This window comes from Gopherus evgoodei, chromosome 3 (genome assembly GCF_007399415.2).
Source record: "Gopherus evgoodei ecotype Sinaloan lineage chromosome 3, rGopEvg1_v1.p, whole genome shotgun sequence".
In the NCBI taxonomy this organism is placed as follows: Eukaryota; Metazoa; Chordata; order Testudines; family Testudinidae; genus Gopherus; species Gopherus evgoodei.
Genome location: NC_044324.1, coordinates 110,738,490 through 110,764,510, shown reverse-complemented (window position 1 = coordinate 110,764,510; position 26,021 = coordinate 110,738,490). Strand labels below are relative to the sequence as shown.

Genomic DNA, 26,021 nt, shown 5'->3' with positions numbered 1-26,021 from the left:
TAACAAAATATTATACACCCCTATCTCGATATAACGCTGTCCTTGGGAGCAAAAAAATCTTACCGCATTATAAGTGAAACTGCATCATATCGAACTTGCTTTGATCCACCAGAGTGCACAGCCCTGCCCCCCACCCCCGGAGCGCTGCTTTACCGCGTTATATCCGAATTCGTGTTATATTGCATCCCCTTATATTGGGGTAGAGGTGTACTTTGGACTGAAAAACTTCTTGGAACATAATTGTATATGTTCAGATGGATTTTTGTGGCTTGGGTATACGGTAACTGGAACTATGAGAACCTTCACGAGCTTTACCAAAACAAGATAAGATAATTGAAACAGCTGTGTTGACCGTTGAGTCAACTCCTTCTTGTGTCTTCCCAAGACACGGATTGATCTCCATTATATCTACTGCTGATAGCAACCCTGCAATAACAAATGATAGTTATACTGAGAAAACTTTCAATTGATACATAATTTTCTTTTCAGGTCAAGAAATTCCAAACTCACTACCACAGAGGTTCCAAGGCAGGATGTGTTTTTCCCCTGTTGGGTTTTGCCTTTGTTCTTTATCAACATTAACAAAGGCTGGTATAAGAAGACTCAACCAGTAGTGTGCCTTTTCCCAGCGTAGGATGAAGATAGAGTCAGATATTCTACTGTGCTCATCTTTAGCTGGACACCACAACAAGGAGCTGGTATCAGAGAGCTAGTTAGGACTCTAATCCTCAGCCTCAGGCATCGTTCACAGGCTACTCTAATTTGAACCAGCTAGCTTTGTCCCCAAGGATTCATACACTACCTGAGGCACAACCAAAGTGCAGAATGCTCTGGCTACTTCCTCCTCCCTGCCCAGGACCCATTCAGTCCCACCCCGAATATGTCGTCTGAGCCAAGGGGTGTAAAGAAGAAGTCATAGGAACCAGCTACATTAGCTGTATGCCTGTTGGGGCTCCCATACTACAAAGTTGCAGGTGACTTCTAACTTTCTTTGTGTCTGTTTTTACATTTTATCGAACACCTGCATTCCAATGAATTGACAAAGTACTTCGCAAACTAAATACCACTATGCAGTAGTGAATATCACATTCTCTTATTTGATTTGTGAATTCCTCTTATACTAAAGCAGTGCAAAAATCCAATATGTACCTCAAAGATAGAAAATCCCTCACTATAACACTTCAAATGCTGTAGGTAGACATTGCAAATGTTAAATATAAACCTGTATGCAGAATTTTCAGGTGTTTGTTGTACCTGTTCTATAAAGTTCTCCTGCTACATAGATACCCTCTCTCAAAGTCACTCCTCCAGGAACTGGGGTGCCTGTAGCTGGTGTCAGAGAGGGATCCAAGCCATCAACATCAAAGCTTAAGTGAATTGGTCTCTTCTTACTTTATTGGTGGAAAACAAGAAAATAAAATTAAACACATTTGTTTAGAAAAACTGTAAAGTGGTCCTGTGAAAATATTCTTCACAAACAATGGAAAAACCTACGCTCCCTGACTGAGGCTTCTTGAATCCTACTTAGAAAATATTTGTGCCACATAAATAAGTTAAGGAATGTCATATTGCCTTGGATGGCAGCACAGTGAAGCAAGGAATAGATTCTAAATTGGCTCCATGTTTATCACAGAAGTCATGGATTCCATGACTTCTGTGACTTCTGCAGCGGCTGGTGCTGGAGCAGTCTCGGGCCTCACAGTTCCCCAGCAGCAGGAGTTTGGGTGTGTGGGGGCTCAGAGCTGGGGGTTGGGGTGCAGGGCGGTGCTTACCAGGGGAGAGGTGGCACTCCCCAGAAGGACAACAGCAGCTCCCCTCCTTCCTAGTTCCACGTGCTGCCTCCGCCTACAGGCACCACCTCGACAGCTCCCATTGTCCATGGTTCCCAGCCACTGGGAGCTGCACAACCGGAAGTTGGGGCAGAGAGGAGGCAGCACGTGGAGCTAGGGTCACTGCTTCCTAGGAGCTAGATAGGGAGCCTGCCTCAGCCCCCCATGGCACCCCCTGGGCCATGACTCTACACACACCCCTGAGCACCCATGGAATACCCCTCCTGGGCCGCAACACCACCCCCCTACCCCCTGGGCCGCCCTCCCATTGTTGTCAGGGGTATATAGTAAAAGTCATGGACAGGTCACGGGCTGTGAATTTTTGTGAATATATTCACTAGCGTAAAATGAACTAAACTGAGCTAAATTGATGATGCTGTCACCATTTCCCGATGTGAGACTGTTCTAGTCTTACAATCTCCCTGCGACGAAGCTTTCCCTGAATTCTGCCTAAAGTGGTGCTGCTTTTTAAATTTAATCCTATCACTCCTTCCTGCTACTACTGCCCTCTTTTAATACCCTCAATGAAACTGTAGGCCCCAAGGATGGAGAGGAATCCCTGCTTGAGCAGCGGAGAGTTCCAACAGTAGCAATGGGTGGGGGAAGCCCTTAGCAGCCTACCTCTGTTTGATCTGTGGGTGGGAAGAAGATCTTAGAGACAGTATAGAGGCACTTATGACTTGTGTTACCATAGCACCTAGGCGCCCCAGCCATGAACCAGAACCCCATAGTGGTAGGCACTGTATAAACAACAGAAAGAGTCCCTGCCATAAAGTACATGGAATGAAGACACTAGAGGCTTCTAAAGTTACCCAGGTACCTAGACCAGTGCCTGATGACTTCCATTGTACTCATTCAGTGCCAAAGAGAGACTTAGACACAGCTGTGAGTTGAGTATTCACTTCAAACTTTTAAAATTAGATACCAATTTAAATACCATTAAAATGAACCATTATGTTTTAAATGTACATCATACAGGCCTGGGCTGCGAGCTATATACCCACATGGTGCCCAGGCACCGGCAATATTCAGAGCCCAGCTCCACCAATGTTTGGGGCTGGATCTCCCCCCCCCGGCCCCAGCTGCCACCCCCCTGTGCTTCCCCAGAGTGCCCCCCAGCCCCAGAGAGAGCAGAGTGTCCCTGCCTCTTCCGTGCAGCTCCATTGCTTGCAGGGTCCTAGTGCCCCCACTCACTGCCACGGCAAACTGACTCTGAGCCTACCCTTTCCCCTTAAACCCTGTCATTTTCCAATGGGACCCTCCAGCAGCACAGGGGGACCCCTTGCCTCACCAGTCACCACTCCTGCCCCATGCTGGGCAAGGAGGCAGCCCTATCCCCCATCCCCAGTGAGGATACAGGCAGGGGCAACAGCAGAGGAGGAGGCACGGGAGATTCCTGGACCTGAGAGGGGCCCTAGGAGCACATGCAGTGACAGTGGTGGGGGTGAGTGTGCTGCTGGGGGGGTGGGAATGGGGGTCTCCTCCCCCAGAGCTCGCTGCTGCCAGCAGGGAAAGGGCTGGGGGGGGAGTCCCAGAGCAGCCTGCCCGCACCCTAGACTCATCCCAAGCCCTGCCCTATCCCAGAGCCCACAGCCCCAGCCAGAGCTTTCACCCCCCCACAGCACCCTCAATCCTCTACCCTAGCCCTGAGCGCATCCAACACCCCAAACCTCCCAGCCCAAGCCAGAGCCCTCACCCCCACACTCTTACTCTTGCCCTGAGCCCCTCCCACACCCCAAACCCCTCATCCCCAGCCCGAGCCCTCATCCCCTTGCACCCTAGCAGCCCCAAACACCTTATTCCCGCCCAAGACAGAGCCCTCATTCCACTGCACCCTAACCCTCTGCCCCAACCCTGAGCATTTCCAACACCCCAAATGCCCCAGTCCAAGCCAGAGCCCTCACCCCCACACTCCTACTCTTGCCCTGAGCCCCTCTCACACCAAACCCCTGATCCCTAGCCCCAGCCAGAGCCCTCATCCCCCTGCACCCTAGCCATCTGCCCCAACCGTGAGCCCCCTCCTGCATCATGAGCCCCAGACTCACCCCACACCGCAGACTTCTACCATATCCCTGAGCCCCCTCCCACATCCCAAACCTTTCATCCCCAGCCCCACCCCAAACCCTCTCCCTCCCACAAACTCCCTCCCAGAACCTGCACCCCCTCCCTCCGCACCTCCTCCCATCTCCAAACTCCCTCTCAGTGCCTGCACCCTGCACCACTCCTGCACCCCAGACCTCCTCTCCCACCTAAACTCTCTCCCAGAGCCTTGGGCAGGTGGGGGGCAGAGTTTGGGCGGGGGTGGGTTCTGGGAACCACCAAAATTTCTACAAACCTGCTGCCCATGCAGACAGGAGAGTTTCGAAGTGATCTTTAACCATATGATCAACGATAGTTAGTGGGTCTCCTGTAACTGTCAAGGCAGAAATTTTGCGTCTCTGATCTTTGTGTTCAGATTGTCAGTACATAAACTGAGCTTGATTTATATGCATGAGTATCTGGCAAAATGTGCCGTGTTCTCTTAGATCTGTTGAACTTTAACACAATCACATAGTCCTCTTACATACAGAGGACCTCTTCTCCCACTGTCCTAGAACAATTTTGCTGTACGGTCCTGGCAGGTATCTATTTAGCATCCCTGGCGCGCTCCAGTGACTGACCAGGATCTCAAAATTCTGGGGTGATTTACCTGATCATTTTTGAGAATGGGTTGCAGTGTAATTTTTATCCTGTATTAAAAAAAAATGAAATAGTTTCTTTACTTACTTGGCCAGCAAATAATCAAGTGCTTCTTCCATCACCTTCCCAATCCCAAGTTGATCTATTTCAGTCATCGAGTAGTATTTAATACCCAGAGATTTCAGAATACAGCTGAAAGAGACATGGCAGACACATTAACTGCTTATGAATGCAACTAAAAGTACATTGTTTTTTCAGCATTTTGTAAATGCACTGATCTCTGAAGTGTTATCTTCCATCAGAGAACTAAGTACAAATATTAAGTAAATTTTACATTTTAATTCTATTTACAAATTATCAACCAGATGAATGAATTATAAAGGCAAGAGTGCGGGGTAAAGTATTCTGCTTATATTGAAGTGCTTAATTTTTGAACTTGGGTACCTGAGCACATATATAGGCACCTAATCTTTATTGGTTATATTTGAAATATGTATTTAGTTTGGAATTTGGATGCATTAAGTCACCATTTAGATCCCTACAGATCAGTATTTAAGTTCTTAAATTTGGATTTAAAATGTATATATTTATACGTGTACTGGTTTAGGCAAACAGAGGAAGGGATAGGAGCAATAGCTGGACAGGCAGGAATTGATCGAAGATAGTTTTTGATTGGAGAAGCAGATGACTGAAGATGAAAGAACCAGCTGGGTGGGTGAGGATAAGAGAGGAGGCAAAGAAAAGTAGGGAAAGCTAAGGAGATGATGTAGAGAGGATGGATTGGGCATTAGAGGACAAGGAGACAGACCTGTGAGACATAGACTGAGGTAACAAAGATGAAATGTACAGAGTAGGGGATGGGCAGGAAGGTGGGAGTTCTTGCTGGATTGCATCTTTTCTGTTTGAAGAAATTGGAGACACTCCTCAGCACAGGAAAGCAGCAGGCAGCTGGTTTGAGGAGAGAGTCAAAGATAGAGGAGAGGTGTTGATGGCTGTGGGTGCAGGCTTCCTTCAGTCAGCAAAAAGGGGTTGAGCAGTTTGGGAGGAAATCTTCGTAGTCACTGGATTTCCCCCCAACATTTCACTCATGAATGTGAGTGGAGGAATCAGATATGAGAGGAGAGGAGGGAAATCACTCCTGGTGAATGTAGCTTGATCTTTTGAGGTGAGATGATATTTAAAGATAGTGTTTGCTCCCTGCAGTTCTTAATTTATAAATTGCAGATTTTGTCCATTGGCTGTCTGTCTTTGGGGAAGTTGGGCCTATTTTCTGCTTTATTTTCTCTTATCATAGAATCATAGAAATCTAGGGCTGAGGCAGGACCAAGTAAACCTAAACCATCCCTGGTAGGTGTTTGTCTAATCTGGTCATAAAAACCTCCAAAGACAGGGACTCTACAACCTCCCTTGAAAGCCTATTGTAGTCCTTAACTATCCTTTATAGTTAAAGTTTTCCAAATATCTAACCTAAATCTCCCTTGTTTCAGATTAAGCCCATTACTTCTTGTTCTATCTTCAGTGGACAGGGAGAGCAATAGATCACCATCCTTTTTATAACAGCCATTAACATATTTGAAGACTATTATCAGATCCTCCCTCAGTCTTCTTTTCTCAAGACTAAACAAACACATTTTTAACATTTCCTTGGAAGCCAGGTTTTCTTAACACTTTTCTCATTTTTGTTGCTCTCCTCTGGACACACTCTGATTCAGCCATATCTTTCCTAAAGTGTGGTGCCCAGAATTGGACATAGTACTCCAGCTGAGGGTTCACCAGGGCCAGGAAGAGCGGGACAATTACTTCCTATGTCTTACATACAACACTCCGTTAATATACCCCAGATATTAGACTTTTTCCACAACTGCATCACATTATTGGCTCATATTCTATTTGTGATCCACTATATCCTGCTCCCCCCTCCCTCGCCCCATACCCTGATTATTTTCTGCAGTATTACCACCTAGCCAGTTGTTTCCAAATCACATCACATGAAGCCTCAAACTGGTCAAGGAGGCACCTATTTTGCAGTCTGCAGCAACACCACACATCCATTTAGGCAAGGAAAATGTGGCATTTGAGCACTACTGAGAGAGGAACTAGACTCACTGTTCAGCATCGTCCACATCTCTTAGTCCAATATACACAATGTCTTCAGCAGAGAGGCATGGGGTTATCCACGAGAATCCTGGAATATCAGGCATCTCAGAGGATCAAAAGAGGTTTTATTTTTACTATGTTACTCCCACAACAAACAGCCTCATTCCCAAAGTGGGGTGGGATGGGGAGAATAAGGTTTGACTTCTTAAAAAGCCCAAAACATGAGTGTAGAAAGGTTGGATGGCTTGAGAGCAGCCTGAAAATCAAATCTTGCCCCCATATCAGAGCCATAGGACACTGGGTCTTTGGGCGTCCTCCTTTACCATGGCTCCCGACCAGAGGCTGAGCTTTGAAGCCCCTTGCTGACCCCAAGGTTTCGGGGCAGAGGCTGTCAGGCTTCTTTCCCACAGGAGCCATGGGTGATCCAAGGGGGAGAAGGGGTCCCAATATGAAGAAGTAGGTGGGCGGGTTCCATTAATAATTCTAAATGTTACAGTAGTAATTGGGGGAACAGAGGATGAGCAAGAACCCACATCTGTTTAGGACGAGTTTCCAAGATACTTGCAATGTAAAGAAGTAATGGCAATTGTATTACCTTGTCCTTCAGTTCCTTTAGCAGGAAAGCCACAGGCTGCCCATGTATGTTCCCAGATAATGATGTCAATGGAGTGTTAATATCAGTGTGGGCATCAAACCAAATTACACCAAGATCAGGGTGAATCTTTGCATGGCCAGATATGCTTCCAATTGCCAAGCTGAATAGACAGAGAGTTGTGGGTAAACACAGGCATTACATGGCACAGCACGTAACATATTTTCCTTCTTACATCACCATGCTAAACTTATTTGTAGAAGTATTTGTTGTAAAACGTTCTCTGACAATGAAAATCTGCAGCCTGCTATGCAGCCAAGGAAGGCTCCTCATGCACTGGAAATGCTATATTTCTTCTGTGTGGGGAGAAGCCAGGAAAAGGAAGGCTGGAAAAGGAAAGGGTGTGGCTTTCTGTGAACTATGGAGTTGAGCTCGGGATCAACACTATCCCAGAAGCACAGGGCAAAACACTGGAACATTGGCAGGAGAATGGCTAGCGAGTTCACATACTGCACAGATGCCCTGGTCCAGAATGGTAATTTGGGCCCTGATCCAGCAAAGCACTCAAGCATGTGTAAACATGAGTTGTCCTCTTCACTTTGCTGGGAGTACACAAGTGCTTAAAGATGCACAGTTTGAATAGTCCCAATGAACTGAATGAGACTCTTTCTTGTTGAGACCTGGCCTGAAGTAATCAACACCTATGTGGAGGCCTCATTCTTTGGAAGAGGGAGAACACCCAGGGAACTATTTACTATGAACTAGATAACAAGGGACAAAGTAAATTAGGAGTGTAGAGAATGAGGTAAAAAGGAAGTCTAAAATGGACAGAACATGGATAGAGCATGTACTACTGGGATCGGTTCCTACAGATTAACCAATCTGATCCTAAGTTTGTGATGGACTGTCTAGTAAATGTAATGAGATGTGTGAATGTGTATAAAGAGAAATAGTTTCTGTATAACTTTGGAGCTGTGATGTTCCCTGATCAACTTAGCCCAGCATTGCTGTATGCCAAATTACGATACCCGAGTGACAAAATCTAGAGTCGAACTGAGATCTTGGGGTACTGAACGAAGCCAGAGCTCTGAGGGAATCCCAACTCTATTTACATTCTTTAAAGCTCCGTTCATGCTTGAGTTCTTTGTTGTATCTGCACTTTCGTGAACAGCCACATTAACTACCCACCCCTCCCTTACTGGAACTATTTGCACTGCATAAAATTAGGGACCCAAATCTACATAAAACTCCAAGGTTAACCTCTGCTGGAATGAGGGTTCCTCATACATTTTTTTAAATGCAAACTGCTGTGTAGGAAACTGCCTTGCTTTGTTTGAATGGCTGATTGTTTTTTCTACGAACCTTTTAAAAGGGGTGTTGGAATAGGGAAAGGCTTTTGATCAGATTTAACAGACAGTTGCTAGTCTTAAAATTGAACTGGAAGGACTTAGCTAAAAAGGAACTGGCTCTTCATTTGGATAGTTTGTGCAGCTCTGAAAGCCACTCATGCTTTTATACAGACAAGTATAACAAAGGACCTGTGATCCCCGCCAACTACCAAACAGGTTCTTCCATCCTTCTTCACTTCTTCCACAGCGCTGGCTAGCTTCTCATTTGCACACCCAACAGTTCTGGGATTTTTTGCATTATGACATGGTCTGTCATCAGGAATGTCATCAAACTGCAAGGCTCCATAATCTTTAACATCACACCCTGTGATTAGCACAGTGGAAGGAAAAAGGTAAAGGTCACATGGAAGTACAGTTTTCATTTAAAATTTCCTGTTCAAAACAATTGAACATTAGTGTGTAGCAGGTAATTTGTAAACCTATTTTATGCTTAGATGTATTTTTAGTTTGCATCTTAATCTATAACTCTGCTTTTCTTCTTTAGCTCCTTATTGAGCAGCTGCTAACCCAACTCACTCGTTTGCCTAGGTTACCATTCTGAAAATCCGGAGGCTGGAGCTTACACTGCTATTACTAGCATGGCTTCCAGAGGCCTATGTGTAGGAGAGCAAACTTTCACCCTCCTGAGTAGCTAGGAGATGATCAACAAGGGCAGGTGAGGAAGGAGCTCGCCACTAGGTCACAGGGAAGGAGCTCTTGGGGGCAGGGATTGGTGTTTTGTTCTGTGGTTGTACAGCACCCAGCTCAGTGGAGTCCTGGACTCCAAGGTGCTGCAGGAATACCAATAATAATAATGGTGCCCTGGTTGCGGTGTTGCCCTAGTTTTGAGAGTCGCTGGTTCAATTCCCTGCTCTGCTACAGGCTGCCCATGTAACCTTAGGCAAGTGACTTTGTTGGTCTGCGCCCGAGTTCACCTGCTGAAAAATGGGGCTAGTAGCACTTCTCCATCTCCCAGGTGCTGTGAGAATAAATACATCCAAGACTGTAGAGCACTCGGATACTACGGCAATGGGGGCTATAAGTACCAGGTAGGCAGCAGTGTACAAGTACAAGGCAGCGCTCCGTCAGATGGGGAGGCAGCATTTCATTCAATGCTAAACAAATGTTGGGTTCTGCTACTTCTGCAGAGTTCTAAGCCTCCCAAGCACCACTGGGGCTGTGACATAGGGAGCTTCCCTTCGCTCCAGAAGCGTTTGAAGAACATCTCTCCAGTGGTTTTGAGCTTGGAGGGGTGCGGGTCAGAAACATATTTTCAGCCTAAGCCTGCTTTTTTCATTCACACACATTTGAAAGGCCAGGCTTGATATATAGTTAGTCCTCCTTTGGTCAGACTTCACAAAATATAAAGTTACACAGTAAGCGACTGGGGGAGTGGGGGGAAGTCTACTTTTCAACTTACGAAGTGAGTATCTGCTAAGATGACATCCCAGAAATCTAAAATAAGTACACACTTTTCCTGGCCAAGGGGAGGGGCAGGGTAGAATAGAGGCTTCTGGGTCAATTTGCATGGAGAAGGTAAGTGTCTCAAAACACTTAAGGAATCCTGTCAGGTGACAAATAATTGAGAGCACAAAACTTGTATAGCTTCTGTGATTTTTAGGCACTTGGCAATTTCTGCAAATTTCAAACATAGTGTTTTGGTTTTATTTAAACGTTTCAGTCATTTTTTTTCATTAAAGATGTCAGAGCATTGCTTGCATACTTGTTGGTGAGTTTATAATGGATAATGTTAATTGTATTTAAATTTGTTTTTCCATTTGAAAAATACCTTGGGCTGTTAGTTTATCTATCAGGCCAGCTTCCTTCACCACTGCAGGCCCTTCTTCCGTTCCTTGCCGTGCCTATTAATAAGAAATATAATAAGTCAGGCAGATGATGTACCTGAGCAATTATGTTATAGAAAAACCTGTTTTGGAGCAAAATTTACATTAAACACCACATTCTGTGCAAATATCCTGCTCTAAAATAATTTGATTGGAAGAAATACAAGTATAGCACCTATTCTGTTCTGATGTAAGTACAGGAGGCAAAAATCTATCCAGGAAATAAATCTGGGTCCCTATCCTTCAAGCTGGTCCATGCTGAAATGAATCAGGCTCTGCATGGGTCCACCCACATAGACCCAAGTGCAGATTTGGGGCTGTAGTTGAAATAGGGCACAGAAAATAAATTGCTGCAGTAGATTCATGGGTGCACATAACTGCACCTTAAGGGACCCCAGGCCCTTGAAAGGTAGTTTACAAGCATCAAGCAGAATCTATTTTGAAAGAAGAAAAAAAAACACCCTTTTTTCTAAATTTTTCAGATAATGGAACATCAGCCATTCTCTGTGTTTGAACAGTTCCATCAGCTAACAAAATTGATCTTTTTCACATCCAACCTAGCCTAGGAATTCTCAAGCATGACCTCTGGTCATTTCAAATAAGTGAAAGCAAAAATCATTGTCCTCTTGTATATGTTTTGTTCTATATGAAATTACTGAAAGCTTCTATCTAAGAGCTTATCATCATAGCACGCTATATTGGTGCTGCTGCGATTGATGCAGCAGTATCGATTTAGTGGATCTGATGAGGATGCAATAAGTTGATAGGTGAGCGCTCTCTCATGGACATAATTAATCCACTTGAATAAGAAGCAGAAGTTACGTCAATGGGAGAACGTATCCCGCCAACCCAGCAAGGTGTAGACACTGCGTTAAGTCAATGTAAGTTACATCGCTCGTGCAGGAGGGGTTTACATCCTGAACGATGTAACTTTCATCAATTTAAGCAGTAGTGTAGACAAGGCATAAGTAACATGCAAGAAAAAGAACAGTCTGGATGTCAGGAATGTTAACAATACAGAAACAAACATTCACTACAAAGTTCACAAGAGCATTTATATCTTTTGTAAGGGTAACGGTTTCTTCTATTGCCTATTACATTGAAAAGGAGATGATCATTTTCTTTATCATTTAAAATAATTATTAGCCAGCTCTGAGACTGGAAATGAACTCATTTTGCCATAGAGAGCAACTGCTGTATTGCGCCCAGTCTATCTGCCTGATAGCTCACACAAATGTTAATGGGAGTTGAGTTGTTTTAAAAATAAATTGGCTCCTTTTCAGATCTATAGGTAAAGGTTTGTCAGAGGCCGACTGCTTTGGAAACTTGGCAGCTAGACTGGAGGAGAGACACAGCAGCCTTTGAAGTTTCTCGCCTTGTTCCTCTGAAGTAACCCAGCTTCAGAAGGGAGAATTACATTTCTCTTCTAGTCAAGCTCCAGCACGAGCTGTGGCTGGGCTGCTTTAGAGTTTGACTTTTAATTAAAAAGTTGAAATGGGAACTGACTGACTGGTCCCAAAGTAGTGCTTTAAGTACAAGCTACATTTTAAAGCAGCCCAGTTGTCTTTGAAGTGCACCGCACAGCTGCATGAGGGAGGAGAGACTGCCAGAGGCCTCAAAGGCACAAAACAGGCAGATTTAAATAGCTCCCGTGTGCCTGGATTCAGTAATAGCTGTGAAGTGCTACAGACAACACCACGTCGGAAGTTTGACACTCCAGATTCAGGGCATCATCATGTAAGGCTCTACTCATGTTTATGAGCTCTACTTATCAGAGCTATCCCCTTGACGTCAATGAAACCATGTGTGCGCATGAGAATTACTTGTATGAGCAAGACTTGCAGGACTCAGTTATTGGCAGTGGAAAATGAGAACGGAACATGTAAACTAGGATATGAATTATTGCCAGGAGACAGCTGGATTCAATGGAGACATCCACGTAACATTAATAAAATATATTATTTTAGTTACAGTAGCACCTACAAGCCCCAGCTAGATTAGTTACTTATATTGTCCACATTACTGAAGTATCTGAGCACCTCAGAATCTAATGTGCTTATCGTCACAACACCCTGTATATAGGAAGACCCAGTCTTTGCCCTGAAGAGTCGGCAATCTATTTAGAACAAAAAATGAGAGAAAAGAACTATTGTCATGTTACAGATAAGGAACTGAGGCTCAGAAAGATTAAATGACTTGCCCAGGTTACTTAGGAAGTCTGTGGCAGAGCATGACCTGAACCCAGGTCTCCTGAGTACCAGTCCAGTGCCAGAAATACAAAACAAAGTTGTCATAGTTTATTCCCGTCTGTTCTTATCTTTCTACTACAAACTATTTCATGGTAGAAAGAGATATCTTATCTAACACCAAAATGAGTTTTTGAAACAAACACATTTAAAATGAAATAGCTATATTCTAAGACCAGTAAATTATATCATGAGAAACAGCCATGCTGAATCAGACCAGTGTTCCATCTACACCCATATCCTGTCTCCAGGGGATAGTTCAGTAGTTTGAGCATTGACCTGCTAAACCCAGGGTTGTGAGTTCAATCCTTAAGGGGGCCATTTGGGGCAAAAATCTGTCTGGGGATTGGTCCTTCTCTGAGCAGGGGGTTGGACTAGATGACCTCCTAAGGTCCCTTCCAGCCCTGATATTCTATGATTGACTGATACCACCTAACTGGGCTAGAAAATAAATGTAATTTTTTCCCTTTGAAGATGGAAGAATCCCTAAAATAGACAAATATGAAATAACTTGCCCCCATAGAATGTTTCTTTTTAACCACATCAGTTAGTGGCTTCACTTATGCTCAGAAACAAGAGGGTGTATATAACTTACAAATGTTGAATCCTATCTGATTTTCAAAGGGGCGGAGCACGCACAGGGCTATTGCAGTATATAACTGAGATATTCACACTGCAAATGTTAGTAATTTCATTTTCAGTGTTGCTTAACAGATTCCACTCCACACATGCTTTAAATTCCTTGCTTGTTATTGGGGGTTTTCTTTGTGTGTTTTTGAGATATGATAATGTCTGAAAGTCATCAGCTCTCACCGCTGGAGCCAGATCTTCAAAAGCACTTGGAACATTGGAGCCTGAGCTCTTTTGAAAATCTGGCCCTACATTATACACATTCATTCTGGGACTTTGGAACCCCAAAGGCTGCAACTGTTTACACATCACAATATTGTAGGCTAATTAAGGGGAAAGAAAAGCAAATCCAGCTAACACCTCTGAGTACAAGCATCTCAGCCAAAGCGGAACATTATGTATTGCATGTTTGTATCAGTCTAGACTTTATAATTTTTTGTGATATTTGGGGTAAGTTTTCTAAGGAATGGAATGCAGAAATGGAATAACTCCCAAAAAGAATAAATGGGCATGTTACTTTAATTAGTGTAAAGGTTCTCAAATGGGGAGTTGGGATCCCCTCAGGGGATCACAAGGTTATTACATGGGAGTTGTGAGCTGTTAGCCTCCACTCTAAACCCCACTTTGCCTCCAACATTTATAATGGTGTTAAATATATAAACAAGTTTTTTTAATGTATGGGGGGGGCGGGTTGCACTCAGAAGCTTGCTATGTGAAAGGGGTCACCAGTACAATAGCTTGAGAACCACTGAATTAGTGCATGTAGGAGGGGAAAGCCCTCACCCTCAGGTGCACTTTACAGTTTGGAAATGGAGTGTGTAAAAAGAGAGTGGGCTGGTAACAAGAGGAAGCACATGCCAGGCTGGAAAGAGAATCTGTTTCTTTTCCAGTGTATGTAATTTTGTTTCTGAGACAAAGCTGAAATGGGCTACAGCACAGGGTAATGCTGCTAGCTGAATAAAAAGGGACTGAAGACCATGCCCTTACAGCAGGCTGAAGAGGGCAGGGTTTTTCCTAAGGAAAAGCTCAGCTTGGGATTGATATAATAAGCAGGGCCGGCCTTAGGATTTATGGTGCCCTAGGCGAGATTATTAAACTGGTGCCCCTGTGCCTGATCTGCTCTTAGCAACACAAACATAAGCTTACAGTATTGGAAAACTTGCCACATTCACGTTATTAAAACCAGTTTAACTTAATTAAGCACACTGTAATGCTGATGGACTAGCACTAACGAAGCAGCACTATAGAAAAAATCCTGATATGACAGAATGATGCAAATAATATTTTTTTTTAATTTATCAAAAATTTATTGGAAATTTATATGAAGAGTTATTGAAACAAAGATTTGTTTTTAATTAAAAGCAATCTTTCTGGCTTTTTTGGCTGCAAAATCAGTAATAATGTCATCGTATGACAAAGACAAAGTCGTGTCTTGTTCGATTGCAAGAATAGCAAGATCAGTTAAGCGTTCCTGACTCATGGTAGAGCGGAGATAGTTTTTAATGAGCTTTAGTTTTGAGAAACTCCGTTCTCCTGATGCTACTGTTACAGGAATTGTCAGTAGAATACGAGTGGCAATGTACACATTAGGATATATGTCAACAAGTTTGCGGGTATGAATAAACTGTACAATGTCCATCACCGATTTTGCATGTGGCAACATTGATGACAGTGTACTCAATTCTTCGTACATTTCAAGTCCGTTTAAATCAAAACTATCACCGTGCTTAAGGAGGCTCTCTAGGTTCTTGCACTTTGTCATTAGTTGCTCTTGTTTTCCTGTTTCGTTGAATTTAGTTATGTCATACAAAAATCCAAACTGTTCATGGTGTACTTGCAAGGTATTAAACCTTTCATCAACAGCAGATACTGCTTTATCCATCACAACATTAAAAAATTCAACCTCAAATTTCTTTTCTGGATCGTCTATGGGCATGATCTGCTGTACAGATTCTTCACAAAGAAGTGTCCCTGGCCTTTTTAACTCATATTAACTATGTATTTACTTTATGAAAGTTGGAGAAAACATTGTGAAAACGTAAAACATTGGCTGCCCAAATTCTGGGCTGGCAAAAGTTATACTGATTCACAGGGGAAAAAAAAAGCAGGAGAATCTTAGTACAGCATATGGTCACTCTATACCAGGGGTCGGCAACCTTTCAGAAGTGGTGTGCCAAGTTCACTGTAATTTAAGGTTTCTCGTGCCAGTAATACATTTTAATGTTTGTAGAAGGTTTCTCTCTATGTCTATATTATATAAATAAACTATTGTTATTATCTGAGGTCTTGGCCACCGGTCCTGCTCAGGCCACTGCCAGCTGAGTAAATGAACCCCAAACCGGCAGCGGGCTGGTGGCTGGAACCCTAGACAAGGATCCCAGGCCCTGCTCAGCCCGCTGCTGGTCTGGGGTTCTGACCACCAACTCCTGCCAGCCAGGATCCCAGCCGCCAACCCCCCCTCAGCCCGCTACCAGCCTGGGATTCTGCTCACCCAGGCTGGCAAGAGGCAGAGTGGGGCTGGCGGCGGAGCTCCTGACTGGCAAGGGGCCGGCAGCCGGAACCCCGGAGTAGCAGTAGGCTGAATGCCAGTCTGGGGTGCCAGCAGCAGCAGACTGAGCCACTCAACCCACCACCAGCCCACTCAGCCCGCTGCCAGCTGAGTGAATGGAACCCCAGGCTGACAGCAGGTTGAGTGGTTCAGCTGGCCTGCTCAGCCCACTGCCAGCCTGGGGTTCCTTGGGGGTCCCCAGGCCAGCAGCAGGTGCTGAGTGGGGCCGATGGCTGGTATCCCAGCTGGCAATAGGGCAGCAGCTGGAACCCCAGAGCAGTGATGGGCTGAGCCACTCAGCCTGCTGCTGCATACCATCAAAAATCAGCTCACCTGCCACCTTTGACACGTGTGCCGTAGGTTGCCGACCCCTGCTTTATACACTAGCAAGGAAATGAGCATATTACAGTTGTTGGAGGGTTCTTATCAGGAGTAACAGGCTATAGGAAAGTCAGTCAACATTTTTTGTTTCTCTGATGAAAACTGGCCCACTCCCTGCCTCAAACCAAACCTGTCACTAATAATTGTCAACAACTTAATTTTCTGTTTTTGGCTAAGATATTGATTTTTTTTTAATTGAAATTGGATTCAGGATTGTTAGCAAGAATTTTTGGCAAACAAAGTTGTTAAATGACAATCTAAATGGCAACACAGTACTGCTTTCATGCTTGGCTCACCCCCCCAGCCTGCTGGTCCAACAGCTGCAATAGACCCCAAAATCCACCTCTTGGGGTGCAGAGTGGCAACAGCAGCAGCAAACCCTCAGGTGCAATCACACGCCAATGGGCACCACCACCAGCCTTACGGACCATGGTGAAGTTAGCACAGCATCTGATCTCAGACAGGTCACCCATGGAGCCACAGCAGCTCATCTTGCCCTGTGCAGCTCCCCCCGGATGAGACGAATCGCTGGCAGCTGCCAGCCCGGGGGAGAGGCGCTCCCCAGCTCGGGTGGCCAGATCCAGCTGTCCTGACTTTATAGGGCCAGTCCTGATATTTGGGGCTTTGTCTTATATAGGCACCAACTACCTCCACTTAGAGTGACCAGACAGCAAGTGTTAAAAATCAGGACAAGCAGTGGGGGGGGGGTGTATAAAAGGAGCCTATATAAGAAAAAGACCCCAAATATCAGGAATGGCCCTATAAAATAGGGATATCTACCCCAACCCCTTGTCCTGATTTTTCACACATCTGGCTAACCCCAACCCAGCCCTGTGTGACATTCCAATCCTGACTCGCTGCCCAGGAAGTGAGTTACTTTCACTTTCATTCCTCAGCAGGTAGCCAGCCAGCCTCCCCTCCCCCGCAGCACCTCACTGTCACGGAGTCCCCGGGCGATGCTCTGGAACTGCTCCCCACCAAGCCAGTCAGGACTTTGGGGAGCCTCCTCTCCCTTGGAGCAGACTTGTTCAGGGCAAGAAGCTCACACGTCTTCACCTCCTGGGTCTCTCCTTGGAGCATTCAGCATCCTCTGCCCCTCCGTGCGCTTCCCACAGCGAGCCCACCCAGGCGGGGTCCTGGGGAAGCCACCGGGTCCTGCACCCCCACTTTGCAGTCAGACATGACTCTTAGCCAGCCAGTAAAACAGAGGTTTATTCAATGACAGGAACAGGGTCTAAAACAGAGCTTGTAGGTACAGAGAACCGGACCCCTTGGCCGGGTCCATTCTGGGGGCAGTGAGCCAGACCCCCAGGTCTCCCCTCAGCCAGCTCCAGCCTAACAACCCCTCCCAGCCCCTCCTCTCTGCTCAGCTCCTTTCCCGGGCCAGGAGGTCACCTGACCTCTTTGTCTCCAACACCTTCAGCTGGCATCTTTGCAGAGGGAGGGGCCCAGGCCATCAGTTGCTAGGAGACAGAGTGTCAGGCATTTAGGTGCACCGGCCCTTTGCTCTGCCAGATACTTAAGAACTGCCTAGGGGACACTGAGGCACCAACACAGTATTCAGAGAAAACATTAGGAACATTCCCAGTTCGTCACACTCACCCAACCCAGCCCTGACGGAGGGGAGGGAGGAGAGAGAGAGGGGTGCTCCTGGGGAGGAGGGAGAAAGGAGGGGGTGCTCCGTGGGGCAGGGGGGGGAGAAGAATGGATGTTATGGGGGACAACAAAGGATACTGGTTCCAGAGCCACAGAGCCTGCCTCACCTCACCTCAGCCAGGGGGAAAGAGTCACACTCACAGGTGAGCTCCTTCTCCAACCCCTACCCCCTCTCCTTCCCAGAGACCCCAGCAGCCAATCCCGTCCCTCAGACTGTGCTGCAGTCGGCTCTCTCTAGGACCCAGCAGCCCTGCTTCTACACTGTCTGGGCTGCCTGCAGAGTGGTGCCCCCAGGCAGAGTGAGGCCCTACGCGCCGTTGCCTATTCTGCCTATGCCTAAGGACGGTCCTGATAGTAAGTGTATCTGAAGGAAAGCCTTACAAAAGAGGACCTAATTTTCAAAAGTGCTGAACACCTACAACTGCCACTGATTTTTAACTGGAGGGGCAGGTGCTCAGCACCCCTGAAAATAAGGTGCCAAATTTAGTTTTCTATATAACACTGTTTAGTCATATAGTCATACTGTTTATATACGAAGACCACCAGACGGTGGTCAGCTTTGCCACTGGACCAATATGTAAAGCTGATTGAGGTAGGAATTTCTAAACAGACTAGGGCTGATTGAAAATTTCCATCAAACCTGATTTTCAATGGCAAATTGCATTTTGACTAAACAATTTATTTGTTAAAATTATCTGCTTTTCCCCCCCCCCCGAAAACTGAATACCCAGACATTTCACTTGTGAAGTGCTGCTGTGGTGCCTCATGCTGCTATTCTCATCTGTGGTCCAGGCCCCCGGCTGGACTTCATCTTTCATGATGCACCATGGCCACATGATTCCCATGCTGCCTCACCCTCCCACCCCTACAACCCCACTGAGGGGAGACTGTTATACATTATGAGAGATGGAGTCTGACCAGGGAGCCTGGCTTGTAGAGGAGAACAGGAGCAAGATACACCTGAATTACAACTCACATGAGACACAGTGGCAAAACCTCAGAACTGAAATATTTCAGTTTTTAATTTTTCTTTGAAAACATTTTTTCCTGCAGAAAAACATTTTCCAACCAGCTTTTTATTCTTTGTATTTGTTTTTGAATAGCAGTGCTTCACAAAAGTTACTGAGCTAATATTTCCATACCAGTATGCTTTCTTTTCTTGTGCATTTATTTCCTATGCCACTGCCATGAACATCATGGCGGGAGGGGAGAGTTACCATCTTCATAATTAAATGAGTAAACATAATTCTTGGAAGCATATTATTACATATACGATGGTGGAGGGTGTGATCTGAAAGCAAGTATAATCACATCAGAGGCATTGTGTAGGCCATGCCTAATTATTGAAATAAGTATGACTGTACTGATTTCAATGTGCTCGGGCAGGTGTATATCCCAAATTCCACATTGCAAGATGTCATTAAGATTAGAAGAAATCCCACATTACACAAATAAAGACTGTAAATTGCTAACAATTACAGTGTAATTATGGTTAGACTTTTTGCTCATATTTACAAGGCCAGCCTTCATCCATGAATGAAGGCTCTGTTCATGACAAGTGTGCAATATTAATAAGGGAGGTTTAAGGTCTACAAAGCTGGTGTAGGGAGAGAGAAAGTTCTTTTGTACCTCAGTTTCTCAAACCAAACAGAATTTAACTGAACTTTGAAATATAACATTTGCACTAAGAACAAAACAAAGCTAAATGTTGCCTTTGGGACTGACATAGGTGAAAGTGCCTTCTCATCCAGAAATGTGTAAACCTGTGTTAGACGTGCAGCTTACTCAATATTCTTTATGCCCCCCTTTCTAATAAAGAGAATGAGACCAAGAGAAACAAGGAACAAAGGTCACAGACAGTAATGGCTTCATAATTTCCAGTCTAAAACCACCTAAACACAAGTCTTTCAAAGCACATTTTTAGAAAAATTGGAGACACTCTACCTGTCCTTTTGAAAAAGGAGCCCAGATGATTCCGACTGAGGTGTTCGGTTTGACACTCATTCTGCCACAGACCTTCCCCTCTAGGATCTCACCAAAATGGAACAGGTCCCTCCCTTTGGAAGGCAGGCTCTCAACCCTCTCACTGGCTCCCATTTATAACAGAAGGGAAGCTATTTACCATTGTGGGAGAAGGTGGGACTTTCTTTTTCTCCACTCACCAAAAAGAGCAATTGCACAAGAACAGCAACAGCAATTGCCACTTTCCTGTCCTTGAGTCTATGCAAGAGAATAACCCCATTAACTGTGTATTTTGTATTAGTTATCATTTAATTTTACATAACAATGGCAAACTTGTTAATTCACAGCTGTTTATGAGTGCCAAGCTTCTAACTCTTCTGCAAGTGTTAAGTAGCACACCCTGCTGTGGTGTGCATGACAGGGCAAGACATACCTTTTCTATATTGTGAAGTAGAAGACCTTTATCCTTCAGGAAAGTACTGCTGCAGCCTGCTGCTGTTAGACAATAGCTATAGCTTCTTAATTTTAAATTCCGTGGTTTAAAAGAAACCTTAAAATCCAAGTTTTGTGATATTTATGCAACAGCCTTCTAAGTATTAATATATCCTGTTGTAGTAGATGGATGGATAAGTCTCCATTAAGTGACAGGTTTATAAACACCTCCCCAGTAACTATTATTAAAAAGCCTTTTTAGGTTTCCTGAACACATTCCCTGCCTCATATACCCAATAGGAAGAATCAGGACCTGCACTATCTGGAAGGAACAGACAAAACCAGAACATAGTCATAGTTCACCTCTCTGCAGTCCCCTGAAGATACCTTTGTGCGTCAGTGCTAGATATGCACTCCAATGCACACAGAGGAGATAGCAAGAGTGTGCCTGCCCACTACGAAATCTAACTCCTCGTCTCTGAAAATAGCTATCTGAGTCCATTCAGGGTGTAGAGTATACAGTCCAAATACAATTTTGATGATAGGGGATAACATCTGAAAGAAACAAACTTACTCCTTTTGGGAGCCTAACAGCTTTATGCGGCTGTCAACAAATGTTAAAACACTGCTGAGTCAGGCAAGCCAGGACCCCAAATTGAGGGTGGGCTTCTGAACAACAGCCAAGGCTTTCAAGTGACTAGTTATTTTTTGGTGCCTCTGTTTTTTGAGGCCCCAATCAAAGATACCAGGAAAGAGTCTGATTCTTTTAACACATTGGTGCTCTGCACTTTCTAAAAATCAAAACTCATCAAGGCATGTCAAGTTAGGCATCCATAATCACTAGCCACCCACTTCTGAAAATTTTGGCAAGCAACCACTAAGATTTCTAGAGATAAGAGCTATACATGTCTACAAAGTTCTCTTGATGAAATCTGATTTTTTTTTAAATTTCTCTTAGCCCCACAAAGATGCTAAGTATAGGCACAGTTCCTGTGATGATAAGAGGACAGGTTCTGAACTTTTTTCTCCCCTTCTGTTATTCCTGCCAGTGCCACCTCTCCACATCACTTCCCCCTGAAAATTCAGACCAAGCTACTTGTGTAGCCACATACATATAAAAATAGCTCAGATGTGTCTTCTGGGCTGCAGTGGAAGCACTCATAGTAAATGCTTCCTGCATATTGGGGGCGTAAATTAACCGCTATCATTGCCAGAACTATTTTACCTACAAGGGCAGGGAGGAAAAATCACCGAGAACCTCCATAGGTGAGTGGATGCTGTCCAAATAACATAGTTCCATGGAGTATGTACTTTGTTCCACTCCTTCCCAGCCAAAAGAAGGTTATGGTTTTTGGAGCTGGGGGTTAATAACCTGTCAGATGACAGGGGCATGAACTTTTGCAATCTAATCTACGTCAAGTGAGTGGAGCCAGGAAATAAAGTTCAGTCACTTGCAAGCCCTCCTGTGTGTCACCTAATTGTTACACTAATGCAGTGATTTTCACCCTGTTGTCCACAGACCCCTGGGAGTCCTGAGACTACGTCTAAGGGATCCACGAAAGGTTGTCTTTACCATAGAACAGTGGTTTTCAACCTGTATGTCTAAGATTTCCAAAGGGGTCTGCATCTCCATTTGAAATTTTTTAGGGGTTCACAAATGAAAAAAGATTGAAAACCACTGCACTAGTGAATCTTGAACCAGCAAGATGATTTTGTTTCCTAGTCACCTGAGATAGGTCATGGTTGCCAAATGGATTCCAGTCACCTGAATCCAATGTTTACTGTTACAATAGAGCGAACCTAGTATGCCTCATTTGGGGACATTAGACACATCCTTTATAGTAGACGACAGTGGTAAAATGCAATTACTTTTTTCTATGCTGCTTTTTTTCGGACTTCTTAACAGCTCTCCTGTCTGCCATGCTATTGGGGAAACCAGAACTAGTTAGGTGACTTCAAGGGACCTTGACTGGGATAGTAAGGAGTGGAGGCACATTTTCATGCTTCTCTCAGTTTTCAGGTTTCCATTTCTAGTCACTGGGAGAGGTCTGATGAAGGGACTAATAATAGAGGGAATAAGCAGAAAAAAAACCCACAAAAAAATACAAGGAGAAACTTTCCTTGAGGATATCTGTGCTTACTGTTCCTTAAATCTGAAGCAGGGAGCCAGACGGGAAGGTTTGGTGAAGGTTTAAGCAGAAGCTCTGCAGTTAAACAGATTGAGGGACAGATTAGGTTTAGGAATAATGCTGTTTTCCTTGTTTTAATAAAGTTCACTGTTCAGTGTTACAAGGAAGTTGCACCTCGGCACTTTACCATTGTCACATGGCATCTTTCCTTCTTCCTGTATATATCTTGGTTTGTGGGGGAGAGAAAGAACAAATACTTAAAAATGACATGTTAGTTGAACAGGAAGTTTGGCACAATTGATTGTTTATCTAACACTATCGGTATACCTGGTATTATACAACTGGAGAGCTGTGCCAGAGCAGCTGTAGGATTCTTGCCCTGACGTCCTTGCATTCTAAGGGCATACACTGGCAGACTCAATACAGTGGCAGGTATAAAATCAGTGTTTCATTTTTATCAGAAGATACCAAGAGAACATGACTGAGTGGAAACTGAGGGCATGGTGTAATTCTTTGCCAGAGGATGTTGTGAAGGCCAAGACTACAACAGGGTTCAAAAAAGAACTAGATAAGCTCATCGAGGATAGGTCCATCAACAGCTATTAGCCAGGATGGTCAGGGATGGTGTCCCTAACTTCTGTTTGCCAGAAGCTGGGAATGAGCGACAGGGGATGGATCACTTGATGATTACCTGTTCTGTTCATTTCCTCTGGGGCATCTGGCATTGGCCATGGTCAGAGGACAGGATACTGGGCTATATGGACCTTTGGTCTAATCCAATATGGCTCTTCTTATGGTTGACCTTGGGAGCCCAGTGTTCCTTCATAGGGGAGGGAGATGTTGGCTTGGAATAAAACAGAGTGTATATGTGTCATGCAATATTTTCAGTCATGCTTCAATAACTACAGTTGGGTGTAGAGCTCATTTGAAAATTGGGTCATTACTGTATTTGCACTGGGTTTTATCAGCTTGTGTATGTCTGAAGGATATGCAGCCAAATGGGCTTGGACTTGCAAGCGGCTGTGGTGCACATTCATAGATTCATAGAACCTAATTTATGGAACCTAACAATGGAAAGTTATTCTATTACTGATTATTTTTCCATATAAATGCATTAAATCTTTGTTCTGCAGTGTCACCGTTTTTTACAGTGCTGGAAATTGCATCTGCTGGGAAGGATACTATTTTAATTTTATTATCTGAATAAAACAAAATTGTCCCTGCTCTTTCTAGTCCATCCCACATTCCCTATCAGCTCTTTTATGATGTGGTTAGAGTTCTCACATTGTGGAGTCAAAGCTGTATAAAAGTGAACTAGAAAAGACAGCTTTTAAACTTTCAGTAGAATCTAATGGGTCTTTTTGAGACGAGCGTTTGGACAAGAGTATGGGCAAATCCTATAATGAATACTGTACTTACTGTTATTTTTGAGTATTCTATCTGTTTTTCATATCTAATACCAGGAACACTAGTGAAAGTAAAGGATCTTTACCTTTATTTTTTGTTATCCAAAAATATGCTTTCTAGAGTGAAAGATCTCTCTTAGACTTGGTGTATACCTATTACAATATCTCTAATGCTAGATGTGCAAACTTCTGGTTAATTTTGAGCCTACTAAAACGTTGTGGGTTCAAAGTTACAAAAACAGAACTTGAAGCTTTGGAGACTCATTGGTCCTATAATTATCATTATTTATTTATTTTAGTATAACACCTCTGAGCCACAGTCATGAATCAGAACCTCATTGTGCTAGGTTCTGTACAAATACAGAATGAAAAGATGTTCCCTGCCCAAATAGTTTACCATTTAAGTATAAAACAAAAGAAGGATGTTGATACATAGGGGAGGAAAAGGAAACAATGAGACAATATTGTCAATAAGATAGGCAGTGGTCTCGGCCCATCAGCAGCCTAACTATTGTCAGGATTTTTGTAGGCATCATGGCAGAGTTTTAAGGACAGATTTAAAGATGTATAATTGAGGAACTTTGTGGATGGCTACTGGGATCTCCTCCCAACCACAGTGGGGCAAAGATACCTCATAATTTAATGAGCTACCCAACTGGGAACCACAAGAACAGGTTCCTCTGTCTTAGTATGGGTATCTCTTTAAGATGTTGGTCCTTGCCTTTAAAAAGGGGAAAGAAGAAATCACCATAATCGAGAAAAATCACAAGGCTGTTTATTAGCAGCGTCCATTTTATTATGAAGAATTTTCTGAGGAGATGCTAAAAAGGTCATTTAATGGCCCCAAAATGCAGTAAAAATATATTCACTGGACAGCTTTGATAATGTGCAAATTTTTTTTAAGTTTTTCTCCTTTTGAATAAGTTCTCGTTCAGCACTTTCCACTCGTTTCCAGACTCCTGGCCAAACAAGTGCATAGGACAAGTGCATATTCAACCCACAAGGCACTGCCTCTATTTAATTTTCCTTTCCATAACTGCGGGTGAGATGCGCTGTCACATGAATGTTGGCAACAGTCCAACCTCAAGGTATACAAAGTGATTTGTCAACTCTGTTGACAGTGCATTCACCTCTCTCTGTCTCCCATACCAATTGCATCATTGCTTTTGTCTTCAAAACACTCATTATGATTTTTCTTTTTAATTTTTTTTGTGTGTGAAATCAGTGTCAACAAAAGATCAGTAATGCTGTAGAGTACAAGCAGACCCTGAGCAGTAGTAGTGCAAGCTTCTCCATAGAGTCCAATACATCTTCATCTAGATGCTATCCACACTAGAAAAGTGGGTAACCATATTTAATATGTCCAAGCTGCAGTGTAGAGAGGATACAGCTATTTTTAATATGGTAATATTCTTCTCTATGTGTTAAAATGCTGCAACAACCCTTGGTGCTGCACTCATTCTAGGAGCCTACTAAGTAGGTCAAATTATTCTATCATAGATAGGGCCTAAAATGTATAGAGTTATTCAAACTCCATGCTTATTCAAGATGAGTTCCAAATGTCAGTGAAGCCAATGGATGTCTTTCCACTGACTTCAGTTGGCTTTGATCAGGATCTCAATCTTTGGCCAGTCTGAGACTCCCAAAACATGTACCAGTTGTGGTAGTTTCTATGATGGGGCCAACTGTCCACCAAACAGCCATGAGGTATGCATTGACCTGAAGCAGGGAGCACAACATAGACACTGTCTAAAATTTTGTGGCTGTCTTGTAAATAAATCAGTGCATATTTGTATATTTTTAAAGAGGAAAGGGTGGGGAAATGAGTCTGGGGTGTTCAGCTCACTTGACAGCTTGTCGCAGGATAGGAAAAGAAAAGTAAATATAGGGTAGTTGCTTGTATGAATTAAAAATTGAGACTATATTTTGATTTATATCCAACAAGTCTAGGATTGCCTAAAATGTCAAGGAAACAATGCTGTCAGGGAAAGACAGGTCTTGTGAAATGGATGTGACTCCATAAAAACCCAAATTCTAGGCTTCAGTGGCAAACTATATTTCACTTGAGCAAGTGACAAGTTGACAGGTGTGTTTTAAAAAACATTTTCAACTCACCTAATAAATTATAAACTGAATCTAGGGAATGGCATATTTCCTCTGATGTGGCACAAATCCAAAACAGATGTTTAGTAGTGGTGTTAG

At 43.9% G+C, this 26,021-nt stretch overlaps 1 protein-coding gene across 1 annotated transcript; it reads right to left on the bottom strand.

The window, feature by feature from the left end:
- Positions 1–140: 140 nt before the first annotated feature.
- On the bottom strand, positions 141–19,900 carry LOC115648555 (arginase-1-like). The gene is made up of 8 exons (XM_030556316.1): positions 19,835–19,900; positions 10,375–10,447; positions 8,736–8,910; positions 7,201–7,360; positions 6,615–6,709; positions 4,596–4,700; positions 1,255–1,391; positions 141–426 (listed from the first exon to the last, which is right to left on the bottom strand). The coding sequence occupies exons 1-8, from the start codon at positions 19,892–19,894 to the stop codon at positions 251–253; spliced, it is 981 nt and encodes a 326-aa protein (XP_030412176.1). The 5' UTR covers positions 19,895–19,900; the 3' UTR covers positions 141–250.
- Between the last annotated feature and the right edge of the window lie 6,121 nt (positions 19,901–26,021).